The 22,514-nt window shown below is 40.7% G+C and overlaps 1 protein-coding gene across 7 annotated transcripts in view; it reads left to right on the top strand.

Annotated features, from left to right (window-relative positions):
- The first annotated feature begins 1,766 nt into the window (after positions 1-1,766).
- MGAT4A (alpha-1,3-mannosyl-glycoprotein 4-beta-N-acetylglucosaminyltransferase A) overlaps positions 1,767-22,514 on the top strand; it is an 88,592-nt gene continuing 67,844 nt past the window's right edge. For 4 of the 7 annotated variants that reach the window (XM_081068477.1, XM_081068482.1, XM_081068481.1 and 1 more), the window contains exons 1-2: positions 1,767-1,868; positions 6,253-6,545. In XM_081068477.1, coding sequence (XP_080924603.1) covers positions 6,452-6,545 — 94 coding nt within the window. In that variant the 5' untranslated portion in view covers positions 1,767-1,868; positions 6,253-6,451. Of the gene's footprint in view, positions 2,188-6,252; positions 6,546-22,514 lie in introns of all 7 variants that reach the window. The other 3 variants (XM_081068478.1, XM_081068483.1, XM_081068479.1) reach the window with 3 other exon arrangements.

Genomic DNA, 22,514 nt, shown 5'->3' on the forward strand with positions numbered 1-22,514 from the left:
CTGTGGATGTGGCCTGGTGGATTTCTCCATCATTTGTCCAATGGCAGTGCTTTCTTCATTTGCAAGGATTCTGCTTGTCAGTCATTAAGAACACTGTATAACAAGACCTAAGAGTGTTCATTCCCAAGAGATATTTTAGGCCAGTTATATCAAACAATGGATCAAAGGTTGTATCCTGAAATGATCTCAGTCTTTATTGCCTACATCTGGTCATGAAATCCATTGCCAGCTTGCTACTAGGAAATGTCCTTGTCATAGAATACAGGAAATCTGGCCCTTAGGCCCCCAAAGCAGACAAAAAGTTTGTCATTCAATGTCATGGCTGTCGGTCCGAAGTTATGTTCACAGTGTAGGATAGTGGACAAATCTTTTTGTCTGCTCCCCCTAAATCAGAGGGGGACCACGGGAGAAGGGGAATCATATATTTCTTCCTGAACCTTTAAAAGAGTTCAATAGTCATGGAGAGAACTCTCACCATGCGAGAGCTTGGAAACCCACGTGTGTCATAACTGATTATTAATTATCGTTATCTTGAGACAAAAATAAAGGAATTTTGCTGAGGGGAGAACCATTCTGATTGATAGTTATCTTTTAGTGTTTTGAATCTTTGAATTACTGTTTTCTAAAAGAACCTATTTATTACTTTAGGAGCTTGGCAGGAATAAGGATGTGTCCTTGATTTTAGGCCCCAATTCCCTGTAAATATTAACTTAAAGGATGGTTGTAAGGGTTATTGTAGGGGTTAAAATAACACATCTCTGGTGTTTGAGTCGAGATCTAACGCCTACCAGCTGTGTGACCTTGGGCAAACTCTCTGAGCTCCGGTTTCCTCATGAAGAATAGAGATTAAATATGATAGCTCGATAAAAATCTTAGCAACTTGCCTGGTATATGGGTAAGTATATGGGTAAGTAATCAAAAGATGATGCACCCAATAGCAGTTATTATCAACGCAAGTCATAGTAGTACATACGGCTGCTAAGAAAAACAGGGCAGACCACTCAGTCTTTCTATAGATGATTATCTACTTGGTTCTGAAGTTAATCTCAAACCTTATGACACGGTGATAGTTGAAGGACGTGGGGCTCAGGAGAAAGGGGCAGGACAGCGTGGTGTCGTGGGAAAACCAGGTTTTAGCACCCAGATCTGCATTTAAATCCTAGCTGTATTTCTTGTTCCTAGTTGCTTAAGCAGGTCCTTCTGCCAGTCTCTCCATTGGTAAATTGGGGATTAACGATGCCTGTGGCTGTGGGGTCAGGTAGGTGAGGCGCCTGGAACAACGGGGCCTCGGAAGCTATTGTTGGATTAGGGCGGGAGCCGTCTCCGGGACCGGTCACCAGGAACGCCACCCAAGCAGGAATGGGACCCGCAGCTGGGGGCAGGGGGTGAGGGCTGGGGCAGCCCCGGGTGGCAGGGTCGCACGCCGAGGCGGAGGCCGAGGGCTCCCGGGGCCTTTTGTTAGCCGTCTGAGCTGCGTCTGCACTCGCCGGGGAGGATTATAGCCCGATGTGGCAGCGGGACGGCGGGGAGACGCCAAGTTCTCGGAGCCTGGGACGGGAGACCTCGACTCCGCTCCAGACCCCGCAGTGACATTAAATGAAAGGGGGGCTCGATCTCACGAGATTTATATAGGCAGCGACACGCACCCCTAAATGACAGCCGGGCGGGCCACTGACGCGGACCGCTCGGCCGCGTGGGGGCGCACAGTGGCCGGCGCGCTGCCCCGGCGGCCAATGACTGGCGGGGTCGCGGGCGGGGCCGGGGGCGGGGCAGCCGGCGCTCCAGCGGCGGGGAGGCGGGGCGCCCGGCAGCCGCGGCCAAAGCAGCCTCGGCGGCAGCCGCGGCAGGACCGGCAGCGCCAGAGGCTGGTGAGGGGCTTGCGGCGGCGGTGGGGCGCGCGCGGCCTGGAGCTAGGGGCACAGAGCGGCTGCGCGGAGGGGCGCGGGGCGGAGGGGCGGCGCCGTCTGCCTGGCTCTGAGGCGCGGGATCACGGGAGATCCACCTGCTGGTAACGGAGCCGCCTGCGCCGCGGCCGGGCCGGGAGCTCGCGCGGCGCGGGCTGCTGCGGGGCTGGTTGGGCGCGGGCTGGGCCGCGGGGCGCGGGCCGGCCGTCCTGGCAACTCCATCAGCCCCCGCCTCCGCTGCCCCTCGGAGGGGCGCGCGCTCCGGTAGCGGGCCGGGCGCCTGGTGCGTGCGGCGGGGTTTGTCGACTTTGGGGCAAAGTGAAGGGAAGAGTGGGTTTGGGGGTACGGAAGGGGCGGGAGAGTTTCCCGGGGACGGGACCGGGCTGCCGGAGGGCCCGCGTCGGGCCCCGGCGCCTCCATGGGGCCGCGGGGCAGGTGAGGCGGGGGCCCGGCGGTCCCGGGCCCGGAGGCGAGGGCTGCGCCCCACCGGGGCGGAGGAGGCTTGCAGCCTGGGAAGCGAATTCTCCTACAAAGTGAGGACCTGGCGATGGTCCGATGTGAAAGAGCAGCCTGTCCGCCCCAGGCCTCAGCCCCCCTTCGGGCGGGAGCTGCACGTGGGACCCTTAGGTTGGGTGCAGGTGATTCCATGAGTGGACCAGGAGGTGTCTCGCGGGCGTGTTTTATGAGCTGGCGGTCACACCACTCGCGCGCCCGCTGTTATTTCTCGCAGCGGGTGTTTTCTCTGGAGCCCGTTCATTGCTTACAATCCGAACTGCGAAATAGGGGCAGGCACCGTGTGTGTGGAATGCTTTCCATAGATGCTGCTGTTGTGCTTTTTTTTTTGCTGAGGGACGAGTTCTGATCAAAGATACTGACAACGTTGTTCGTTTGAATTTAGAAGCTAAATTTAGAGACAGGCGTTTTGTGGTTTACCTTTATTTTTCTGGATGTTTTATAAAAAAAATAGTTTTGCCACCAGGTTACCCTGGCATTAGTTTCTTTAGGTCACACGTGTAAATCCAGAAACTCACTGGATGAGGAAATGGTGTAAGCTGTAATAAATAAAAATAGTAATCCTTTAATAAGTGTAACATGAATGAACTTGAACATAACGGCGGTGTGTAAAGTTACAGAGTTTATGTCTTGGATTTCACGATTGTGCCTTTCTTCAGGCACCTCTGGCCTGTCTGTGTGATGGTAATTAAGGAATTGGCCAAGTGTTCAGAGGTGCTCTCAGCTGTGGAACATTGACTATTTCAGAGAACACTTTAAAATAATTTATTATCTAATAATAAAACACAGGACTGCGGCTCTTAAAGATCTGTTAATAAAACAGATTTTTCTGTCTGAGCTCTATAGTTGAAAGTTCCACTCATCTTTGTCTGGATGGACAAGATGACTAGTAATTTTAGCCACTACCATGTTTCCCTGCAAATAAGACCTAACTGGAAAATAAGCCCTACCATGATGTTTCAGGATGACATCCCCTGAACATAAGCCCTAATGCGTCTTTTGAAGCAAACCTTAATATAAGACCTGGTCTTACTTTCGGGGAAACACGGTACCCGTTTTTTGTCGTTAAGGATTCTAATGTGTAAAGTCTCAGACTAAAATTTTTGCAAATGTAGGCGCTGATAAAAATATGGGTCACTTTGTCTTTTGGGTGATCAGTCCATCCAAAGGGCTTGTGGTTGTCCAGCCTAGGAACCTAACTGCCCCTTCTGGTTTAAGAGCATGGGGATCATTAGTTTTTTCTTGTCTGGAGCACTGCATTTGTACCGTGTAGTTAAACTTCATTAGTTTGGAAACCCTAATTAAAAATGTATGACTGCATCCTTATCTGAGTAAAATGCTCTTTTATTTCTCCCGCAGAATTTCAGGTCATATTTGTTAGAATTCATTTTAAACATGTTCTTCAAACCTGAGCTTAATAACTTCCTGGATCCAGTATTTAATATTTCTTGTGTTTTTCACAAATTATCAATAGTATATCTGTAGAATACTTTGATTTTAGAGTTCATTCACTTAAATCGTGTGTACACATTTATATTGAATTTTATATGGGCTTTATTTGTATTTAATAAAATTGTATTGTAAAATATCCTTAATTTTATGATTCTCTGCTTCTGTACTTCCCCATGATTATTAACTGAATATTTACTCTAATAGCCTGTATACTTAGATTTTTTTACTAGGACAAAAATCCTTCCTCTGAACTAAAGTAGGGCTAAGTATATAGCAACAGAAAGTTACATTCATTTTTATATAATGCCACCCCAGGATTAAAATTCCAAGTTATATAAGTCACTGAGTTATCACTTCTCTTTTTATAACCGGACCTCATTATTAGGTGCTTATTGATATGAAACAAGATATGAGGCAATTTATGGAATTTAGTTGAAATTAGAGAATTTCACCATGAAGATTTTAAATTCTGAATTGTAAACATGGACGTTTTTGATGTTAACTTGTTTTAACTATAGAAGGTGAATAACTCTGGGTTTAGAAAACAGTGATAACTTGTAAGTGAGAATATCTTTGGAGTTCCTTGTTTGCAGATAGTAAAAGTAAGCAAGAAGCCAGGGGAAGGCGTTCAGTGCTTCTAGAATATTATACCACCGTTAGAGCTTCTGGCCTAGGAAGGTTAACATACAAGCCTGAGGGTGTATGTGGGGCGGTAGCGGAGCTTAGCCAAAGGCTACAGGAAGTGAGAAATTTGTTTAAAGTGGTAAGTTTAAACTTTGAAATTTCCTATGCATTTTGAAGCTTATCCCATAATAGACCCATATTTGTTATGGAATATAAAAATTTTTAAAATTCAGCCTTAAACTGTTGGGTGAAGTTACCAACACCTCCGGAACATTCTTCAGTGTAACCTGAGACTTGCAGTGTCCCTGGCACTTGCCTTCTGAGTGTTAGGGTGCAGGTGGCCGAGTTTGAGAGGCAAAGGGTAGTAGGTAAGAACTTAGATCTTAGACATTGAAGTCATACACGTTAAGGTTCTCATTGGGTTCATTTCCTTGTGCGTAAAATAGGATTAATAATGCCTGCCTCACGGGATTTTGCAAAGATTTTAAACATACAGTGGACCCAGCACAGGAAACACTCAGTGAGTTGTAGTATCTGTGATTATTATTACTAATGCTATGCCCTAGTGATCTGTCTTCACTAGTAGAGATTTCTGGTAACGTTCAGTTTTGCAAAGTAGCTGAGATGGTAGTTTTTGAATTGCCTACAAATGGCCAATTGAATCAGCCATATTCTTCTACTGAGGGAATTGTCCCTTGGGCTTGTGAAGCATTTTTGGAGGTGCATTAACTCACCCCACTAGAGTGTCATTTGGTATATTGCCAAGTGCATCTTGTGGTCCCCTTGAGGCCACCAGGGATCAATGTACATCTGTGTGACTGACATGCTCCCAGGGAGGTAGACATGCTGTGCATAGAGTGCACTGAACCAGTAGCGGGCTGCAGTTTTTTTGTTTGGTTTTATTTTTAATACACTTAACATTTATTGAGAACCTATTATGTGGTAGGCAGCCATGCTTAGGTGCTTCTCCTGACTTCATTTCATTCCAGTTTCTCAACAGCTTTATTAAATGGGTGGCGATCTCTTGGATTTTCTGAGTTAAAGCAATGCTAAGGGATGGGTTCTAGGTCACACAGTATCCTGGCTGGATGGCTGCATTTTCTAAATGCCTAAATATTCCAAATTTCCACCTTGGGAGTAGGTTAATCTGTGGGAAAAACTACATTTATTCTATGATGATGGTAAATAACAGCAATAACTAACCTTTTTCAGACTTTTGACATGTGTAAGGGGCCAGGACAGGTTGTTTTCTTATTTTGTGGGTGAACCGATAAGGCCTAGATAAGTGACATACCGAAGTCCTGTAAGCAGCGATGGACCCAGATCCAGAACCCGGGGCTTTTGACCCTTACATGTTGTGTAGTCTGTCAGTTTTCTCAAGTTTTTTAAACAGTATTATTGCATAATAGGAAGACTGAAGAGGGTGAAGATTGTGTTACTCAGGAACCATTGTGTGATCATGAGAGTTCTCAGTTAGGAATATGTGGCCCCCCAGTTTCCCTCTTTAAATAAGTAGCCATAACTTTCTTCTCACCGACAAAACCAAACCAAGGAGGATGGAACATATGCAGTTCGAAGCTTTTTTCTCCAGAGGAGAAGAACCATATAATTCTAGTATAATGACTGGTTTAGATGTGGGGATAATCTTGATACATTGTAGCTCCACCAAAAGTCTGCTTGTAATGGTCACTAACAAATAAAGAAACCAATATTTTGTATTACTGAGCAAGTTTTTCTTTCTGTTTTCCTCTTGGTTCAGAAAAAAGCCTGAGACATCAACCTATGAAGACTGTGAAGACAGTTCTGAATAGCAGTTGTGACTCGTGGTGTTGTCACACTTATTCTGCAGAGCATCTGAAATGAACCTCTCCTACTGATTATTTTGATTGGCCCCGAACCAGGAGTGCTGGATTCAGTTGACTTCATAAATGTATGAACCAGTGTGATGGTGAAATGAGATGAGGCTCCGAAATGGAACTGTAGCCACTGTTTTAGCTTTCATCACTTCGTTCCTTACTTTATCTTGGTATAGTACATGGCAAAATGGGAAAGGTAAGGCAAATATCTCCAAAAATGTCCATGAAATGTACTAGGCTTTTTGCTTTGTTAACGATGCATATATGCTGAGGTTAAATACCTCAGCAGTCTGCATGTTGCATGCTATCTGCTCGTGGCCCGGAAGTTTCTTTCTGGACAGAGGAGACAGAGCATTTCTAATTTGAATGGGGTTTGTTTTGTTTTCGATTTCTTATAATTGCACTCAGAGGAACAGATAATGATCAGTGGGTTATGTTATATGGGATGGCCACGTTGAATGATGAAGACTTTTGTTTGGGCATTTTATTTTTATTAGTAAACATCATAAATGTTTGACAAGCATCCTTGTACTGGATGTTGTATAAAATGCCTAAAAGGACACAGCCAGAGCCTTCATGAAATTTATATGCTGCTTATACTAATGATTTGGTGCTGTGTAGTTAATAATTTAAACCGCCTAGATTGACAGATTGCTCTTGAGGCAAAGATATTTATGAAGTGGGGGAGAAGTTCTGATTAGAAAATTTTTTAAATTTTAAAAGATTAATTGTGTTTGGACTGTTGAACTGTGTTTTCCAAGAAGGTTATCTGTTCAGTGACTGGAATTGTATTCAGGAATAATGGGTTTTTGTTTTTTGCTCTTTTGGAAGAGAAATTATTTGGAGTAAATCCTACCCACAATTTTTACCTCTCCTTTCCTTGTGGTAATCTAAGGACTGTTGAGGCAAGAAGGATGGAGGTGTTGAGATGAGTGCATATTCGGTTTGTTACAGTCAAGTTAGAGTAATCATTGTCACCTGGTTATTTGAAGCTGCCGTTGCCCGCATTGATTTGACTTGTATGAGGATAACTGAAAAGATGGATTCATGACTTAAGTTTTTTCTGAGGGTATGTGTGTGTGTGTGTGTGTGTGTAGTGAACTGATATAAGTGAAAAAAGCACATGCTCTGTGCTTTGAACGAGTGTGGTGTTCTTTTTCTCTTTTTTTTTCCGTGAGTTGAGGTCTAATTTGTGTGGGGAATCTCTTTGGGGAAAAATGAATGAAAAACTTGTTGAAGACCTTTCTTCTTCGTGGACAAATATATACATTTTAGATTTCCTTTTTAAATTGTGCCAAAGGGAGATTTCCTTGGGAAGAACTTCAAACAGGTAATTAATCAAGCTGTTGATTGCCCCTAAGATTTACTCTTGAAATAAGGGAATGACCATAAGAAAAGTATATGTGTTTTTTTTCCTTATCAGGAAACGTACTTATTCAGAGAGTTATAGTAATGGAGAAACTTTACCTTTCTTCTCACTGTGTGTAATTTAAGGGATTATAAGTTTTGGAATCTCTGTTCCACTGTTCTTGTTTCTTATGTAAGGGCATTATAAGCATTTTTTTTTTATTAAGCTGTCTTTAGAATCAAAATTGATTTAAACAATATAAGATTCTTTTACTATGTGGTGTTAGATACAGACACGAAAAGTGTTCTTTTTGGTTATCACTCGAACAGCTGTGTAATCCTTCCATGCATCCTCTTATGCTGTTTTTCTGCTTAGTGTTTTGTCCAGTCTTTTTCAGGTATCAACAGAGGTCTTCTGTTATGGTTATGTAAAATCCCGTGTTGTAATCCTATTGTTTATGTAACCACCCTAACTGCTGAGCATTTGGATTCTTTCTAGATTGTTCTGGCAGTCAGACACTCGGGTTTTCTGGAACAGACCTGATTTCAGATATTCCCATATGCATATAAACCATGTACTGTGATTTTTATTTTGAAAGCATGGTTTCCATAGTCATTGACATTGCTGAAATAATAGTTTAATTATAGGATTATTGTTATTACATCCTTTCTGTGGATGAGAAAACCAAAGCAGAGTGGCTGAGAAACTTGCCAAGGTCATGCATTAAGTGGTGGAGTGAAGGTGGAACTGAGACCTGCCAATTCTAGAGATTATGCTCTTATCTATTGATCTATGACCCAGAAGAGCAGAGACAGAGGCTACAAATTTTTGAGACACTTCCCAGAAGAAGAGTAAATGTGAAGGCAATACCAGGCAGAGTAAGGGACAGTGGACAGGTCAGGTAGAGGGAGCTGTGTGTGCAGCCACGAATTCTGAAAGGGTGGAGAGTATTTGTGCTTTGGAATTCTGAGATGCTCCCTGGGATTGACACATAAGATTCCTAGACCATCTGAGGGTGTAGCAGGCAATCAACAGTGCAGTTCCTAGAAGTATAGCTTGTTTCAGTCTTCATTTACCACTTGTTAAAACACACAAGCTGGTCCATGGGATTGGCGTAAGTTGGGAGGATGTCAGCAACACAGCCAGGGAAGCTGGAATTTGAACAAGGGTACCAGTGCCAGCTGAGTATACAGAATTCCCACATAAAAATGAGGCAGAATTCCCCCTATGTGGCGTAGACAGGCTGGGAAAGTTGGGAAAGTGGGACGAGAGTTAAGTACATGTCTTCCTTGCTGGTGGGGGGACGGCCGCTCATAAACCTCCTACTTTGGTCAGGCACACTCCAGAAGCTGGGAGGACTGAGCAAGCAGTTGTAGGTTCCTGTCCATGGGGACACACAACATTCATGTACACGTTTCTGTGTGGACATACACTTCCTTTGTTTTTTTTGGGGGGAGGGGTGGATTTTCTCCTGGGAGTGAAATTGCTGGTCATATGGTAACTCTATGTTAAATCATTTGAAGAGCTGCCAGACTGTTTTCCAAAGCAGCTGGACCATTGTGCATTCCTCTAGCAGGGTATGCATTCCTCTGCCAATCACATCTACTTATTTCTTCATGTTCTTGACAACACTTGTTATCTGGCTTTCTGATTCTACTACCCCAGTGGTTGTGGAGCAGTATTTCATTGTGGTTTTTACTTGACCTGATGACTAATAATGTCTAGCAGCTTTTAGTGTTCTTGTTAGCCATTTGTATATCTTCCTTGGGAAAATGTCTATTCAGATCCTTTGCCTGTTTTAGGAAATGGGTTTTTAAATTGTAAGAGTTTTTTGTATACGTATTCTAGATACAAGTTCCTTATCAGATATATGATTCACAAATATTTTCTTCCTTTCTGTGGGTTGTCTATTCACATTCTTGATGGTGTGCTGTGAAGCACAAAATAGTTTAATTCTGATGAAGTTCAGTTTGTTTTTTGTTGTTGTTGCTTGTGCTTTGGATCTACAATCCATTGCCAAATCCAAGTGCGTGAAGATTCTCCTATGTTTTCTTCTATTTAATCATTTTTGCTGTTGATCCATTTTAAGTTAATTTTTGTGTATGGGGGGAAGTAAAGGCCCAGCTTCATTCTTCTGCATGTGGCTACCCAGTTGTCCTATCACCATTTGTTAAAAAAACTATTTTTCCCCATTGACTGGTCTTGGCATTCTTGTTGAAAATCAGTTGATTATAGATGTATAGACTTAATTCTGGACTCTCAGTTTTATTGCATTGGTCTTCCTTGGGCTAGTACCACACTTTTTTTCTTTATTGAGATAAAGTTGGTATATAGCATTATGTAAGTTTCAGAGGCACAACATTATAATTTGGTATTTGTATACACTACAAAGTGATCACAATAAATCCAGTTACCATCCATCACCATACCATTGACCCCCTCTACCAGTTTTGCCCACTCCCAACCCCCTTCTTCTCTGGTAACCACCAGTCTGTTCTCTGTATCTGAATTTTTGTTTTGTTTGTTCTTTTGTTTTGCTTTTTAGATTCCACATGTAAGTGAAACCATACAGTATTTGTCATTTTCTGTCTGACTTATTTCACTTAGTATAATACCCTCTAGATCCATCCATATTGTCACAAATGGCAAGATTTTCTTTTTATAGCTGTGTAGTATTCCATTGTATATATACTACATCTTCTTTATTCATTCATCCATCAATGGACACTTAGGTTGTTTTCATATCTTGGCTGTTGTAAATACTGGTGCAATGAACATTGGGGTGCATAGAGTAGTTCCCCTTTCTGCAGGGGATATGTTCCAAGACCTCCAGTGGATGCCTGAAACTGTGGATAGTACCAACCCCTATACATACTATGTTTTTCCTATATATACATACCTATGATAAAGTTTTATAAATTAAGCACAATAAAAGATTAACAACAATAGTAAAGTAGAACAATTATAACAGTATACCGTAATAAAAGTTTTATGAATGTCTCTCTCAAAATATCTTATTGTACTGTATTTACCTTTTTCTTACAATGTAAGATGATAAAGTGGCTACATGATGAGATGAAATAAGATGAATGGCATAGGCGCTGCGATATAGTGTTAGGCTACTTTTGACCTGGCGATACGTCACAGAGTATCATTTACTTGCTATAAATGGCTGGTTGTCCCTTGTATCAGGAGGTCTCTTGCTGAAGTCTTTGTATAGGCTTTCTGGCACAACACCTTGCTGTCAGTCAGCATACATTTTCTGTTCGTGTCTGCTGATTGTCTTATGGGTGTTCCCTTGTATATAACAAGTTGTTTTAGTCATGCTGCTTTTCAAGATTCTCTCTATCTTTAACTTTTAAATCTGTGATTTTAATTATAATGTGTCTTTGTGTAGATCTCTTTGGCTTTGTTTTGTTTGGAACTCTCTGGGCATCTCGAATTTGGATGTCTGTTTCCTTCCTCAGGTTAAGGAAGTTTTTGGACATCATTCCTTCAAATAAGCTTTCTGCCTACTTTTTCTCTTCTCTTTCTGGGATCCCTATAATGTCAATGTTGTTCCATTAGATGTTGTCCCATAAGTCCCTTAAACTATCTTCACTCAAAAAAAAAATTTTTCTTTCTTTTTTTTTTTTTTTGGCTGCTCTATTTGTGTTTGTTCCACTGCCCTATCTTCCAGGTCACTGATCCTTCTTCATCTCCTCTGCTGTTGAACCCCTCTAGTGTAATTTTCAGTTCAGTGATTGTATTTTTCAGCTCTGTGACTTCTGTTTGGTACTTTATTATGTTTTCTCTTTGTTGAAAACATAATTTCTTTCTTTCTGTGTTCATCCATTCTTTTCTCGAGAATGGTGAGCATCATTATGACCATTACTTTGAATCAGGTAAGTTATTTACCTTCATTTTATTAAAAGTTTTCTATGGAATGGGGGTTATGTTCTTTCATTTGGAACATATTCCTTTATTTCCTCATTCTACTTGACTGTGTATATTTCTGTGTATTAGGCAAAACAGCCATCTCTCCAAGTCTTAAATGAATGGTCATTAGAAGACTGGAAGTGTGTTTCAGTCTTTTGTCTGTGCAATGCAGTAGGGGAGGTAGCCTGCCAAGAACTAGCTCTCAGATTGTTCCCATGGGGCTCAGAAATGCAAGCCCCTCTGGCCATGAGCACCCCGGTGTTCAAGGGGCATTCTCTGGTTTACATGCTGGGGCAGGACCACAACAGAGGAACACAGTACTGAGGAAGCCTCCCCCAACCCTACTGGGTTGGGCGGGGGCAGAAACGGGCAGAAGAGCACCGGGCCAGCAGGGTGGGAGAAGAAGCCACAGGGGAGCGGCTGGTATGGGGCAATTAGTGTGAGCAAGGTGATGAGTGCCAAGAACTGTGCCCACCAGCACCTTTTTCCCCAGAGAGAGAGTTTCAACAGATTCTTGTCTTTCCTGCATACACTTTAAGATTAGTTCATGAATCTTCCTCACAGATGATCTAGGAATTTTTTAAACTGCTGCCTCTGCACTGGCATTTGAAGTATGTAAGTCTGTGTGCGAGCCTTTGAAGAGCAGAGTCCCAGTTTCCTACAGTCCTGGGTCTCCTGGATGTAAGCTCCATTGGTTTTCAAAAACACCTGTTTTGGGGACTCATCTTTCTGGTGCAGGTCCCAAGAGTTGGGGTGCTTGATGTAGAGCTTGAACCCTTTGCTCCTTGGGGAGTAGCTCTATGTATCCCTCTGTCTTGTGGGTTGCTATGCTGGGACGTGGTTCCTGGTGAGACTGCGTCTCTGCCTCTCTTACCCAAATTGTGGCCTTTTTATCCTTTGTTGTAGAAGAGCTGTTCTGCTTGTTTTCAGGTCTTTTCCAAGGAGAATTGTTTCATATGGTGTGTCCGTGGGAGGAAGTCAGCTAAAGACCTTTCTTCCTATGCCACCATCTTGAACCCACTTTTATTCCTGTATTGATTATCATTGCTTTGTAGTAAGTTTTGAAATAGGGACACATAAGTGCTGTTGCTTTCTTCTTTTCCAGGATTGTTTTCAATATTTTGGGTCCCTTGCAATTTCATATGAATTTCAGAATCAGCTTGTTAATGTAAGTAAAAAAGTCAATTGGGATTCTGATAGGAATTGCATTGAAACTATAGATCAGATTGGGTAGTATTACCATCTTAACAGTGTGGGCTTCCAGTCCATGAACATGGGATGTTTTTCCACTTATTTTTATCTTTAATTTCTTTCAACAATTTTTTATGTTTTCATAGTATAATTTTTATGCTTTTGTTAAATTTATACCTATTTTATTCTTTCTGATGATATTTTGAATGGAATTGTTTTCTTAATTTTATTTTAGTTTGTTCATTGCAAGTGTATAGAAATGCAACTTATTTCTGTATATTAATCTTGTATTCTGCAACCTTGCAGAACTTATTTATTAGATCAAATAGGTTTTTAGTGAATTCTTTAGGATTTTCTACATACAGAATCGTGCCATCTGTGCATAGAAATAATTTTATTTCTTCCTTTCCAATCTGGATGCTTTTAATTTTTTTCTTGTTTAATTTCCCTGGCTAGAACCTTCATTATAGTGTTTAATAGAAGTGGTGAGAGCTGACATCCTCTCTTGTTCCTTATCTTAAAGAGAAATCAGCCAGACTTTCACATTTAAGTGTGGTGTTAGGTGTGGTTTTTAAGACTATGTTCTTATTTTAGGTTAAGGAAGTTGCCTTTTATTCCTATTTTGCTGATTGTTTTTTATCATGAAAGAGTGTTGGATTTTGTCAAATTCTTTTCCTGCATCTATTGAGATGAATATCTTTCCTGCATCTATTGAGTGATTTTTGTTTTATATTAAGATATATTGCATTAATTGATTTTTAGATGTTCAACCAACCTTGCTCTTTGTGTGGATTTGAATCACTGTCTAGGATCACTTGCTTTCAGCCTGATATGAGCTTCCTTTAGTATTTCTTGTAAGGCAGGTCTTCTAGCAATGAATTCTACCATTTTTTGGGGGGAGGGAGGGAGATGGGGGGATATATATATGTATATATATATTTTTTTACCTTCATTTTTGAGAAATAGCTGTGCTGGATATAGGAGTTTTTGTTGACAGGGTTTTTGTTATTGGTGGGGTTTTTGTTTTGTTTTGGGGTTTGTTTGTTTTTTTTTTTAGCACTTTATGTTATCCCACTGCTTTCTGGCTGCCATTATTTCTGATGAGAAGTCACTATTGATCTTACTGGCGTTCCCTTGTAAGTAATGCATAATTTTTCTCTTGTTGCTTTCAAGATTCTCTTGTGTATGACTTTTATCATTTTTACCATGATGTATCTGTTTGTGGGTTTTGATGGGTCTGTTTGTTGCTTCCTAGATGTGTAGATTATTGTCCTTCAATAACTAAAAAGTAGTCAGTCATTATTTCTCTTTGAATATTTTTTTTACCTTTCTCTTCTCCTCTGGTATTTCCATTACATTTACGATGGTATACTTAACGGTATCCCAAATTTCTCTGAAGCTCTGTTCATTTTTCTTTCTTTTTCTTTCCTTTTTTTTTTTTGTTTCTTCAGTTTACATAATCTCTGTTGATCTGTCTTCTGAATCTTGCTGAATTCTTCAAGAGTCCTGCTTATTCTTTCTTTTGCAAGTTCAGATCTACTGTGGAGGCCTCTACTGAATTTTTTATTTCTGTTATACTTTTCAACTCCAGAATTTCCATTTGGTTCTTTCTTAAAATTTCAGTCTCTTTATTGGTATTCTTTATTTGATGCACCATTGCCGTACCTTCTTTTACTTCGTTAGTGAAGCTTTTCTTTAGTTCTGTGAGCATATTTATAATAGCTGCTTTGAAATTGTTACCTGTTAAATCCTGTCCTTCCTCTCCCTCCCTTCCCCCAAGGTTTAGTCTCTTGTTTGATTGTGCCCCAAATCATCCCAGGAAGACCGTTGTTCCTGGTAGGGTTCTCTTCCATGCTTTCATTGACCTCTGCACTAATTGCTGGCTGATTGTTCTGTTGTTTACAATGATGCACTAGAGCATACTGTCCACAAACTAATCTAATCACATTGGGGTTCCTTTGAAGAAATTGTTTCTGAGTTCAGTGTTTATTATTTCTGACTCCAGGAAGGCTCCTGCTAGCGGTCACTTTCCCTGTTTCTCTCTTGCAAACTAGCCACCTACAATCTAGGGTGTATTTTCATTAGATCCTTAATTCTCCCAGTTCCTTCCTTTCCAGCCTCCACTATTTTTGAGGGGGCTTTAGGTTTAAACTCCTCCATGCTCTGTTGCAAATGAAGCTAGTTCCGTTGGGAGACTAAGAGCTGTCTGTTTAATGGCCCGCTTTCCCTGCCCAGGCAAAATTTCTGAGCCAGGGCTCTTGAGGTGGGGGTGGAGACAATGACAGGCTTCTTTCCACTCTAGGAGCCGAGCCCCAGGTTAGGAGAGAGGAGAGGGTCAGTAGCCTGAGGTTCTCTTGGCTCTGCCTGTCCTGGTGGGGAACCACTGCCTGATTAGCTGGAGGAAGGGCTGCTGGGCCTTCAGTATTCTTAGCACACAGCACCCAAGGGAGAGTCTTGGTGCGTGAAAATATATGAAAAGAGCAGATGTCATATCCTGTTAGCTATAAAAATATAGACACTAAATAAAGCATTTTGTTTAAAACTATGTCTCTTATTTGTGAACAAAAGTAATGAACAGAATCTTTTAGATTTTGGTTTCTTTTAGTGTTTCTTTATGGAATAAGCAAAGCTTTCAAACAGGATATAAGGAAAATTAATAGTAAGTCTAGGATTTGGAGTACACTATCATGGTTCTGGCTCACTGAGCTTGTGTAATAGTGTCTGTTGAGTGCCTTTTTTTGCATGTTAAGAGGTTTGGATTACATTAGTGACTATATCAGAGGAAAACCCCTGCACTAGTGTGAAGGTGGGGAGGGAGACAGCTAAAAAACCATAAATAAGTCAAACAGGAAGCTAAAGTGTAATAAATGTGTTCCTTAATTTCTTTATTTTGAAATAATTTTAGATTTACAGTAAATTTGAAGAAGTAGCACACAGAATTCCTTCATAACCCGTAATATGAACAACTTACATAACCACAGCGTACAATTTTCTAAAACAAAAAGTTGATTTTGATACGTGCTATGAACTAATCTACAAACTTGACTTAAATTTTGCCAGCTGTTCCACTAGTGTCCTTCTGTTCTAGGACCCAGCCCCAGATCCCACATTGCGTTTAGTTGTCGTGTTTCCTAGTTTCCTCCACTGTAGGGACTTCCCTCAGTTTTTCTTTGTCTTTTATGTCCTTGGAACTTTTGAAGATATTTGGCCAGTTATTTTGTAGAATGTCCCTTAATTTGAGTTTGATGATTTCTCATGATCAGATTGAGGTAATGCATTTTTGGCAAGAATTCCACAAAAATGACCTGTATCCTTCTTAGTACGTTATATCAAGAGGTGCCTGATGTTAACATGTTCTGTCATGGGTTTTGTTAACTTTGATCACTTGGTTAAAGGGGTGTCTGCCTGGATTCTCCTGTAAAGTGACTTTTTTTTTCTTTTGTAATTCATAAGCGTTTTGTGGAGTCATACATTAAAACTAAGCAGATGTCCTGTTTCTCACCATACTTTTGCCCACAAGCTTTAACCTCCATTGATGATTTTTGTCTGCATCAATTAATTGTTACTGTGGTGTTTGCCAAATATGATTTTCTATTTACATCATTCCTTCCAAACTTATTAACTGGTCCTCTGCTGAAAGGAAGAGATGTCTCTTCTCTCTCCTTTATTTCTTATTTCTTTATATGAGTATGAACTTCCAGATAGTATGAACTATTTATTTAGTTCTGTGGATTATAATCCTTTATTATCATTAGCTATTTTGTTGTTTAAATTGTCCTAGTGGTGGCCATTGGCAGCTTCTTCAAGTTGGCTTTTGTGCCTTCAACATGCCCCTGTCATTGTTTTCAAATTTATTGAGGTGAAACTCACATAACATAAAATTTACCATGTTAAAGTGAACAGTCTAGTGGCATTTAGTACATTCACAATGTTGTGCAACCACCACCTTGATCGAGCCTCCATTTCGTTTTTGAGCAATTTTTAATTTTCTGGAGTCATAAGATGCTCCAGTTCATCTTGTCTTTACCCTGCTCCAGCCCTGGAAGTCCCACTATCCAAAGGAAGCTCTAGTTCCTTTGGATAAACATGTGCTCATTGCTATCTCCAATTCTGGCCCTTCTCTGTGGCCATTGCAGGGACATAGATGTGTGATACATGCACAGCTGTGTCTATTTCTATTATATATCCATCTGTATATATTTTTTTAAAAATGACCACCGTGAGTTCATACTGATCCTGCTGATTTTAATCTAGTTCTATAGTATTCATTCTAGTCTCCGCTTCTCCTTGCTAATAACCCGTCTCTGGCAGTAAAAAACATGTCGGTTAGTCTCCCAATATAAGTACTTACTTGCTCAATCCCAGTATATACATACAGTAGTTTCAGAAGTGCTAACCTGTATCCCAGTGAAAAATAAATTTACTAGGGACAATATTTGTGCTCAGTTTTTTTTGTATTTAGATTTGCAGTGTGTAACTTAAGTTACTTTCAAACCGTTTTGTATGAGTGAGTCATACCGAGAGCCAGGTATATCATGGAAAGTGTGGAATTTTTCACTTCTAAATTATTTGAATTAAGTCATAGAGCAGATCCAGAAAGAACTCCACAGATTATAAATGCCTGACTTGCTCAGGAATAGTAGGATTTGATCCCTTTTCAGAAGTGAACTGCAGAGGTTATAACATTTAAGATGCTGCTCATGGTTTTCTTTTCCTGAGGAATAATGGCAGTATTATCATTGGGGAGATATGAGAGTCTAGAGGCGTTGGTTCTCTTGTAGCTTGCTCTTTGATTTTAGAAAAGTCACTTTGGCTCTCTTGAGATTGGTTTTTTTGTTTCTTTTTTCTTTTGCTTCATTCCACTGTTAATGATAATGGAATAGTTTTAAAGATAGGGTGAAGTGCTAAAGGGCAAATGTAGGCAAACGGGGTTTTTTTGTTTTTGTTTTTTTAAGGACAGGAATGTGGATACTGCAAATTACAGACCTGAACATTTGGGAACAGACATTAATTGGGTACTTTGTGAGCATGAATACTTACAAAAAGAAGTAGGGATTGTTAGCAGCCAGCAAACATGAACTAGGATTGAGTCTAGACAATGAGCTTCTGAAGGACAGAGACGATGTCTCCCAATTTTTTGAAATTTCAAAGTTTTCAGAAAAATACAATGAATCATATAGGTACATTCCCCTTAGATTTTCATATTCACTTCCAATCTTTCATTTTAAGTAGATAAAACATGGCAGATCTACCTAAAATCTCCTACCCATTTTTCACTTCCACCTCCTGCCTCAACTGAGGCAAATCACGTCATGTTTGTGTACTCTTCTAGTCCATTTTTACACATCGGTTTGTGTACATAAACATCTATATATTATAGGTATGTATATGTGTACATATATAATTTTGTGTTTTAAAACATTTACACAAATAGTATGCTATGTGTAAGAGTATTATGCAAGTATTATTCCGTATAGATAGATAGATAAAAACATCTTGATTGTTTTCTACTCCCATCATTTCAGTGTCTGGGGAGGGACGCACCCCGGCAGGCCCGGCTCTACCATCTTTGCTGGTCTCACTCTATAGCCGTTTTTCCACCGTTCTGTGTTTCAGTTCCTAGCAAGCTTCTGGTCCAAGTTTCTCTAAACTGTTTGTGTAACATTTTCAATCCTTGTTCATTCAAATGCTTGTCTTTTACGGTTTAGCTCATGGCATGGCAGACATGACTTTGTTATCCCTACATACGTGGTAGATAATATTTAGCACATGATATGGAAACTTCCATTATTTTTTAATTTTTTAAAACAGTTCTCTCTCTTTTTTTTAATCACTTAGTTATTTTGTTGTTGTTGTTTTGACATACACTATTATTTATATTAATTTCAGGTATGCAGTGTAGTAGTCCGACAGTTATATAATTTAAGAAGCGGTCCCCCTGACTACTCTAGTACCCACTTGGCACTATACATCGTTATTACCATATTATCGACTAGTTCCCTGGGCTTTACTTTATATCCCCATGGCTGATTTGAAACTACCAAGTTGTACTTCTTAATCCCTTCCCCCTTTTCTTTTCTACCCTGCCTCTCAACCCCCTCCCATCTATCACCCTGGTAAATCTAGTACCCATCTGACACCATACATACGGTCGTCATTACCATGTTATTGACTATATTCCTTATGCTATACCCTACATTCCCATGACTACTGTGTAACTACCAATTTGTACTTTTTAATCCATTCCCCTTTTTACCCACCTCCCAACTCCCCTCCCATCTGGCAGCCATCCAAATGTTCTCTGTATCTGAATTTGTTTGTTCGTTTTGTTCTTTAGATTGCACATATAAGCGAAATCACGTTGCATCTGTCTTTCTCTGACGTACTCCAGTCAGCACAGTGCCCTCCAGGTCCATCCATGCCACTGCAGATGGCAAGAACGCATTCCCTTCCATGGCCGAGCGATATTCTATTGTAAATGTGTACCACCTCCTCTTTATCTCTTCATCCACTGACAGACACCCAGCTGCCTCCACACCTTGGCCATTGTAAACATGCTGCAAAGGGCATACGGATGCACACGTCTCCTTGAAGTAGCAAAAACTTGTTATTTTTATCAGACTCTTAACATCCACACTAAATTCCTCATTTTCAGTATTTGGGCACACTTAGTTCTTGGTATCTAGTAATAGGAATTTTATTGTTAGTTGATTTTCATTAAGTTCAGATTATTCTATGATCACATAATCAGTTGTGTGATTACAGATAATGTTTTCCATGGACATTATTTCCTGTACAATTAGGGTGATCCTATAATTTATTGTTCAAGTTGGGGCACTTGAGAGTAAAGAGGGTGCTGTTAACAATTCTGCTGGGGTAACAGTTGGAAATTGGGACTGTCCTAAGCAAAGGTAAGTCCTGGATGCAGTCACCCTATTAATGAAGTGAAAGATAATGGTAGAATGGTTGACCGTGTTCACACCGAGCAGGGCAGCAGATTCAGTCGTGTTGGGAAGCGAAGCTCTCCACGGTCCAGAACCGTCATTCAGAATCATCGTGCACCTGTGTACCCGAGAGAGTGCGTGACCCAGGGCATTCGTAAAACAGGTGAAACCAGCGCCGAGTGACAGTTAATGCTTTAAGGAGGGAGCATAAATGGTACGGGGAGAGGAAACATTTCCCGAGGTGGTGGCAAGCTTTTGCTGAAGCAGCACTGAAAGGAAGGTACCTTTTAGTGTGCTCATTAAGATCTAGAAAGTCTTAATCAACCTATCTAGAACAAAGCCCCTTCTCAAGGTAAATGAGCGTTGCCCTTTCTGCCTTGATTGCGTGCAAGAGGAAAGATAACTTGGGTTTTTTTTTATCAGAAAACTAAGATTAAAGATAAAGTAAAAATAGGACACTCCACACGTCCTCCTGTCACTTCCTTATAACGGGACGTTCGTCCTGCATGTGAATTGTGCCTCTTGTGTTCTGTGTACTGTCCAGAAGTTCTGTGCTAAACTAGAGTAGAGTCATTGAACAAGGCCTGTAGTGGTCTGCCTGCTTCAACTAGTACAGGGATGGACTAGATCTTGAGGGAAATGTGCTGTCCTAGTTACAGTTTGCTAGTGGTCGACGGGCATCGTGCTCTTTGGTTTGTAAGTAGCTGTCTTCATATTGCTTCTTTTTCTCTCTTCAGCTTAGTTAACTTATTAATTCACCTAATGTTTATGGAGCACGTGTGAGGTACTCATCAACTAGACCCTGTAGTGGTGAACAAATAGGTGACGTCCTTGCTGTCGTAGAGCCCATTTATTGAGATGCTAAGGGAGGAGGGGGAGTCACACAGTAAGAGGTCAGCAACTGAACAGACTAGATTATTTCAGGTACCAATGAAGACTGACAGTAAAACAAGCTAATGTGATGGAGAATGGTGGTGGTGGGAGTGAGGGCTATTTAGATACAGGTGGTCAGAGAAGGCCTCTCTGAGGAGATGACAGTTGAAATGAAGCCTAAATGGTAAGAAGCCAGAAAAAGAGGGAGGAGAAGTCCCAGCTGTAGAAAGAGCAATTATAAAAGTCCTGGGGCAAGAAGGAGCTCGGTGTGTTGAAAGTACATACAGCCAGTGCGGTGAAAGAGTAGTAAGAGACGGGTGCATTAGGGAGTCTGAGATGGACATCAGGACTCTGCTGTGTGAGATGCTCAGGCCAGATACACATTCTGATATTACTGCATACAGATGAAGTTGAAGTCGTCGGAATGGGCGAGATCACTTAGAGGACTGGGCCCTGTCACACTCCATCACTGAGGTCAAGTAGAGGAGAACAGTTAGTGATGTCGGAAGAATGTTAGGAAATTGTGATGCCAAAGGAATCAATTGAGAGAAGTGCATCCAGAAGGAGAAAAGAGGTCAATCACACAGAAGCCCATTGAGAGGTTGTGTAGGTTAAGGACAGATCAGTTTTGTGTACGACTCTGTATTTCTCCTCCAGACATCTCCGTGGGGTCCAGGGTTGAGCTCATCTTTATCTCCTAAGTTATCACTGTCCTGAGTGCTTAATATTCACCCCAAATTATTGGCCTTTATTCTTGCAAATGTTTCTTCCCTAACCTCCTTTGCCACAACCTTACCTGTTCCATGGGTTCTAGGTTAAATGCCTCAGGATTCCATGATCTCTAGCTGTCCCACTGACCCTTCCTGTCACCTCCCTGCCAGCGTGTCACCTGTACACCATCGTGGTCCAGAATGGTCTTGGCGCTCGGTGCAGACGTGCCCTTCGCCTCCTCTGTGTCTCGTAGGCTGTGGTATCTGGCACCGCCTCACTCTCCTCTTCCCAATGCACTCGGTTCCTCTGAGTTCTACGTACGTGACTTTTTTATGTTTGCTTCTTTTAGTGCCCTCTTCAGCAGAGTAGGTAGGTCTTCTGGTTCTATTCTATGTTCTAGGTCCTTCAATTAAAGCCGTATTGTTGCTGTTTATGTGTTGTGAGCTTTTAAATTAAGTTTTTATTAGAGTAAAATATGTTCATAGTTTTTAAAAAAATTGATTACACTGAAAGGTTTTATTGACATCTCAATTTATAGATTAAATTGGGAAGAACTGATATCATGAAGTATCTGTTTATTTAGACCTTTGATTTCTTTCATCAGTTTTGTAGTTTCTGCATTTAGATCCTGTACATATTTTGTTAGATATATACCTAAGTATTTAATTTTGGGGGCTGCTAATGTAATTGATATTTCAAATTTCAAATCCCAATTTTTTATTGCTGGGATATAAGAAAGCAGTTGATGTTTGTATATTAATCTTGTATGTTGAAACCTTGCTATAATTGCTTATTAGTTCCAGGAGGTTTTTTTATTGTTGTTGTTAATCTTTGGGATTTTCTAAATTGACAATTATGTCCTCTGTGAACGAAGACCATTTTCTTTCAATCTGTCTACTCTTTCTTTTTTGTGTTTTATTGCATCATCTAGGACATTCAATACCATGTTTCCCTGAAAAGAAGACCAAGCCAGACAATAAGCTCTAATGTGTCTTTTGGAACAAAAATGAATATAAGACCCAATATTATATTATATTATATTATTATAATGTTATGTTATATTTATTATATTGTGTTATACCCGGTCTTACAGTAAAATAAGACCGGGTCTTATATTCTTTTTTGCTGATTGTCCTGCTAGGTCTCATTTTCGGGGAAACACTGTAGGAGTGGGGAGAAC

Source organism: Rhinolophus hipposideros, assembly GCF_964194185.1.
Source record: "Rhinolophus hipposideros genome assembly, chromosome: 12".
Lineage (NCBI taxonomy): Eukaryota > Metazoa > Chordata > Mammalia > Chiroptera > Rhinolophidae > Rhinolophus > Rhinolophus hipposideros.